Source organism: Bison bison, unplaced genomic scaffold (genome assembly GCF_000754665.1).
Source record: "Bison bison bison isolate TAMUID 2011002044 unplaced genomic scaffold, Bison_UMD1.0 scf7180017864238, whole genome shotgun sequence".
Lineage (NCBI taxonomy): Eukaryota > Metazoa > Chordata > Mammalia > Artiodactyla > Bovidae > Bison > Bison bison.
In genome coordinates this window covers 3,061,132-3,067,141 of record NW_011494810.1, presented here as the reverse complement: position 1 = coordinate 3,067,141, position 6,010 = coordinate 3,061,132, and the positions used below count along the sequence as shown (strand labels likewise).

Here is a 6,010-nt window from a genome sequence, read left to right as displayed (position 1 = left end):
ACACCTCCAGGACCATCAGAGCATCGTCTGAGGTCAGAGGCAGCCCCAGATCCTCCAGGATGGCTCGGACCTGCCTCAGGGCCAGGCTATCACTGGGAACAGGAGAGAACAGAGGGGCAGGGTCCTGCATGAGTACCCCCTCTCATGACTTTTCCGTCCTCTGGGGTGGACCTCCCTCCAACCAGCATTCCACCTCAGGAAAGAGTCCTTTGGGAGGTGGAGGGACATAATATAGGCCTCAGCACCTTTCAATCTCAGAGAGAAACTTGGTCTTGAAGATGTCCCTGGTCTGAAGGCGCTGGGTCTGCTGGCCCCGGAAGAGAACTCCAAGGCTAGTCAGATGCAAGAGGATGTGGCGGACGATCTCTCCCAGGTACATGCCACTGATCATCTTCTCAAACCTGCATGAACATGTGTGTGTGCCCACAGGGCTAAGGCCCCAGCCCCAGCCACCACCAGCCACCAGCCATATCAACCAGTGCCGGCCACCACCAGTCACACCTGCCTGGCCCAACCCATACCTCTGCTTGCCGGGATTGATGGATTCCTGGTCCACACTGGCATCAAAACGGGTGCTGAGCATGCTGAGAGAGCCGTCATCCCCAAAGGCGCCCCACTCCGTGTTGATGCACATCTGGCCTGAGTCCCCATCCACACTTGCCACATTCCGGAGCTCCTCCATGTAGCAGACATTGGTTCCTGTTCCTGCAGAGGAGCCAGATGGGGTGTCTGCATTGACTGATGCCCACAGGATCCCTCTGAGCCCCTCCCACTGAGATGGCAACATTTGCACTCATTTCCTACCTCTCCATCTCCACATGCTCATTGGCCTGTTCCAGGGCCAGGTCAGTCCTCTTTCCTCCCTTTTCTCACATCCCTTCTGCAGATCCTGCCACCACCAAGCCCCCTGGGCCTCCACTACTTCCCCTACCAGCACCACCATCAGTCCATCTCCCATGCTGCCTCAGGGTGCTCCCCAAATGCCTGTCATGTCATCTCCTGAGAGATGTGTGACAGCCCCGCAGTCACACAGGTGAGAGGCCCACACCTTCTTGGACTGGCCTTCCAGGTCTTTAGTCAAATAGCAGGTGCTGAGCCAGGAGCCAGGGACATAAAAATGAGATATGAGGAGGAGCCCCATAGTGGCCAGAGCCTGGGCAATGAGCAGCCAGCTGTGATGCTGCCCAAACAGAGGTGCAAAGAACAGCATCATGGGATGCCCAAGCACAGGTGAGTCTTCCTGCCTCAAAAGTTAGGAAAAACCACAGAGGGAACATGACATTTAGATGTAAACTTGACGCCAAGAAGCTTACAGAGAGAGGGCATACGCTGGGTAAAGGTATTTCCTTCCTCTCCCCAACACACGGTCAACTCTAAGCAGGTATGTTGGCCCCTGGAACTCCTCCATCCAGTTACTTATCCACACAGCAATCTGGGCCACCTCTCTCTGGCACCTCCCAGTGCCAGGCACTATGATCAAGAAGCTCCCAGTCTCCTGCGAGGCTGCCACATACCCCCCGCGCTAAGACGGATGTCCAAGGAACTATGAGAGCCCTCCTCCTCCATCTAGTCAATCCCTTTTTTCAAGGCTTTCTTTTCAAGTCTTGCTCATGTTGGGACCGCTTCTTTTCTGATCTTGGCTTCATTGCCCTGGCACTTAGAGTTGGGTTCAGCTCTCTCTGATGTCCAGGTGCTCTTCTGGACTCAATCCCCACTAAACAGTCAGTTCTGAGAAGGCAGATATTTTCCCCTTCTTAATGTCTTTCTGTCCCTATATCCAGCTTCCAACTGGCCAGAGGAGAGGAGCTTAATAAAGATTTAGAATCTTGGACTTCTCAAAGGACCATCTCAACTCATTCTCTGTACACCCCCACCCCTGGGGTCCACTGCATTCCAAATACTGTGTGTGTCTTGCTACACTTTGTCCCCTCTCATTTCATCCTCATCATGCCTTCAGACAGGCATTGTTATGTTATCATCTCCACCTTAGAGATCCAACTGAGGCTTTGGCGATTTGCCCAAAGTCATACAGGGGTAAGTGACAGAGCTAGTGTGCTGTGCTGTGCTTAGTCGCTCAGTCATGTCTGACTTTGTGACACCACGGACTATAGTCAGCCAGGCTCCTCTGCCCATGGGGATTCTCCAGGCAAGAATACTGGAGTAGGTTGCCATGCCCTCCTCCAGGGGATCTTCCCAACCCAGGGATCGAACCCTTGTCTCCTGTATTGCAGGTGGATTCTTTACTGTCTGAGCCACCAGGGAAGCCCAAGAATACTGGAGTGGGTAGCCTATCCCTTCTCCAGGGGAACTTCCTGACCTAGGAATCAAACTGGGGTCTCCTGCATTGCAGAAGGATTCTTTACCAGCTGAGCTACCCAGGAAGCCTGACAGAGCTAGTGTTTCTACTCAAATCTGTAACATTCCAAAGCTCACATTCATTTAACAGATAAACAAACTGAGATTCAGAGAGCTTAAATGACTATGAGTCAGCAGTTGAGCTGGACTAGACACCCAAGCTCCAGTCTCTCAACCCAATAGTGTTCCAGGGTCCCATGGGCTCAGGTTGGAATGATGCCACATCCCCAAGGTGAGGGGAACGTCCGACCTGAGGAATCAACAGGAGGCAGTAAATTAGCATCAGGCAGTAGAGGCACAAAAGGCAGGGCCCTCCTCACCGACGATGAGGCCGACCTCGCAATGGGGGTCCTCGTAGCCACAGGACATCATGGTCCCCACCGTGTCATTGACAATGGCAACCACATTCAGCTCCACTGCCTGCACAAAAAAAGGATGCCTCTAGTTGCTGGGCAACGCAGTTGTCACAGCAACCAGCACCAGACCCAGAGGTCTCTACTGCAGAGGGCCCCCCAGCAGGCAGACGGAGACCCCTCGCTCCCTTCAAGGCCTGTTGCACCAAAGCAGCCCTGGAGACAGACTCCTTACCTGTCGGCGCCTGATGGCTTCCCGCAGCAGACACACAACGTCTTGGCCCTCGCAGTCAGATGCATTGAAACCCTTTGTCCAGTTCAGGAGGATGCCCTGGGATGGAACCAAGGGGAGGCAGGAAGCTGGAGGCCCCTTGGAATCTCACTTTGCTTCCCCAAAGCCTGTATCCCATCAGAATACAGTGTATAGGATTCCCTCCCCAGTGGGAGGCTGTCCTACTCTACCCATATGGCTAAGGGCCTTGCCCTCTGCCCCCTCTCAACTCTCCAGTGTGAAGAAGCCTATTAATAACCATCCAACCTACACCTTCTATTTTTAGTGCCAGAATGCTGAGATGGTCTGAAGGTCTGGCCATTTTAAGACATCTGCTCAGAAGGAATGGTCCTTTGTAATCGGGTTAGGAATGAACAGAATGAGTGCTATGTGTTGAGAAAGGGAAGGACAGAGAGAGGTCTAAATGACAGCAGAGTCTGCTCCTACAGAAACAACTAGCAAGAGCCACCTGAGAGGGAGAAATTCTGAGCTGGGACAGAGCTGAGTCAATGGGAGGTTCACACGCATGTTTCAGCTACAAATGAGGGGTGAATGGAAGAGCCAGAAACAGACACCTGAGCAGGACAGGAGGGGACACAGCAATTCCCTGTGAGAAACTGGCCTTAAACTGTGGACTTAGTAATGGTGGCCTGGCTGTACTTGGAACTGTTCTTTTCCTATTGTGCTTCCTCTGGGTGGGATGGGGACGGGGTAACTATTCTAACACCATTAGGAGAAATGACTGCTCTGCCCAAGTAGAAGCATGAAGAGCAGATCTGGGAATCTTTGGGGCAGGAGATTTTAGAAATATTAACTGACATTTCTCCCAGTAGTTTCCTTTTATTCCTTTTCCTATAGAACCACAGCTAGAATGGTCTGGGCTCATTGTCTCAAAAACAGAAACCAGAAAGAAAGAGTAGGTGAGAGGGAGAGCCAGCTGGTGAGTAACAGCAAAGTTTCCCTGCTCCCAGATATAAGGAAGACCCCCTGGTCTGGGGAAGGTGAGGTGGGCAGGAGTCAGAGCCAGGTTCCGGATGGCTTTCTGAGAAAGATGTCCTAAGCCCTCCACCCTGGGCCTGCCGCTGTAGGGGAGGGGAGGAAACAGAAGGGATTTGGATAATGGCCTCTGACCTCCTTCCATGGAGAGGAAGGTAAGGTGTCAAGGGAGATGTCAAGACCCAAGACAGCAAGAGGGGGAGTCCAAATAGCTGGCACCTAGATGTCTCCCCAAACTCCCAGCTTGTTTTCACATTCTATACAGCAAAGGAGGGGCCCCTGCCTGGATAAGGGGGTCCCTGAATTGATTAAGTTTTCACTCCTGAAAAGAATGTTGGCTTAACATAGAAATTGAGTTCTGTTATAGAAAACTAATAGGACCGCGTTTCCTGCATGCCTGACTTTGCACACAGAGTCCACCTGCTTCTCACACCTTTTGTTATTGTTGTTGTTAAGTTGTGTCCGACTGTTTTGAGACCCCATGGACTATAGCCCAGGCTCCTCTCCAGGCAAGAATGGGATTCTCTAGGCAAGAATACTGGAGTGGCTGCTATTTCCTTCTCCAGGGGATCTTCCCAACCCAGGGATCAAACCCTTGTCTCTGGCATTGTAGGCAGATTGTTTACCACTAGGCCACCTGGAAAGCCGTTCTCTCTCACCTTACAAGGAATAATAAAAAGGTGCCAGGATGCTTAGACTGGAGGGAGACACTGCAGAGAGACAGACAGACCAGTAGAGAGACACTGCCTGCTGCACGATCCAAAGGAAATTGGAGTACAGAGGTCCATGTCTGAGAGGTCAGAGCAGGAGCAGAGAGCAAGTGAAAACCACAGGAAGGCTGGTTGGAGTAGAGGAGGCAGAACTTTCCAGAGAGCACAGGTGTGGAAGAACCTGGTGGGCACCTTCAGGGCCAGCAAGCTCCTCATCAGAGGAGCTTTTTCGCAGAAGTTGGGGGTGTTGAGAAGAAGACTCCTAGGAACTTGGATCAGAGGTCTGGGAGGAGCTGTCTCCATGGCAGCCCTTAGGGTATGCATGAGAAGCCTAGCATTCCTGATGAAGGATGTGGAGGTATTGCGTCTAAACCTGTGCCTGCCCCTCTGCCAACCCCAACCAGGCACCTCACCCTGAGCCAGGCTAACATCAGCAAGGCTGGGAATGGGATCAGTTCAGTTTAGTCACTCAGTCATGTCCGACTCTTTGTGACCCCATGAGTCACAGCACGCCAGGCCTCCCTGTCTATCACCAACTCCAGGAGTTTGCTCAAACTCATGTCCATCCAGCCATCTCATCTCCTGTAGTCCCCTTCTCCTCCTGCCCCCAATCCCTCCCAGCGTCAGGGTCTTTTCCAATGAGTCAACTCTTCGCATGAGGTAGCCAAAGTACTGGAGTTTCAGCTTTAGCATCAGTCCCTCCAATGAACACCCAGGACTGATCTCCTTTAGGATGGACTGGTTGGATCTCCTTGCAGTCCAAGGGACTCTCAAGAGTCTTCTCCAACACCACAGTTCAAAACCATCAATTCTTCAGAGCTCAGCTTTCTTTATAGTCCAACTCTCACATCCATACATGACCACTGGAAAAACCATAGCCTTGACTAGATGGACCTTGTTGGCAAAGTAATGTCTCTGCTTTTCAATATGCTCTCTAGGTTGGTCATAACTTTTCTTTCAAGGAGTAAGCGTCTTTTAATTTCATGGCTGCAATCACCATCTGCAGTGATTTTGGAGCCGAAAAAAATAAAGTCTGACACTGTTTCCCCATCTATTTCCCATGAAGTGATGGGACCAGATACCATGATCTTCATTTTCTGAATGTTGAGCTTTAAGTCAACTTTTTCACTCTCCTCTTTCACTTTCATCAAGAGGCTCTTTAGTTCCTCTTCACTTTCTGCCATAAGGGTGGTGTCATCTGCATATCTGAGGTTATTGATATTTCTCCCGGCAATCTTGATTCCAGCTTGTGCTTCTTCCAGCCCAGCGTTTCTCATGATGTACTCTGCATATAAGTTAAATAAGCAGGGTGACAATATACAGCC

General features: G+C 51.2%; 1 protein-coding gene across 1 annotated transcript in view; it reads right to left on the bottom strand.

Annotated features, from left to right (window-relative positions):
* The window catches only part of HK3 (hexokinase 3 (white cell)), a 20,546-nt gene that overhangs the window by 678 nt on the left and 13,858 nt on the right, over nucleotides 1–6,010 (bottom strand). The window contains exons 14-18 of the mRNA XM_010846586.1: nucleotides 2,944–3,039; nucleotides 2,676–2,775; nucleotides 522–705; nucleotides 246–401; nucleotides 5–92 (exon numbers count right to left, since the gene is read on the bottom strand). Coding sequence (XP_010844888.1) covers nucleotides 5–92; nucleotides 246–401; nucleotides 522–705; nucleotides 2,676–2,775; nucleotides 2,944–3,039 — 624 coding nt within the window. The remainder of the gene's footprint in view (nucleotides 1–4; nucleotides 93–245; nucleotides 402–521; nucleotides 706–2,675; nucleotides 2,776–2,943; nucleotides 3,040–6,010) is intronic.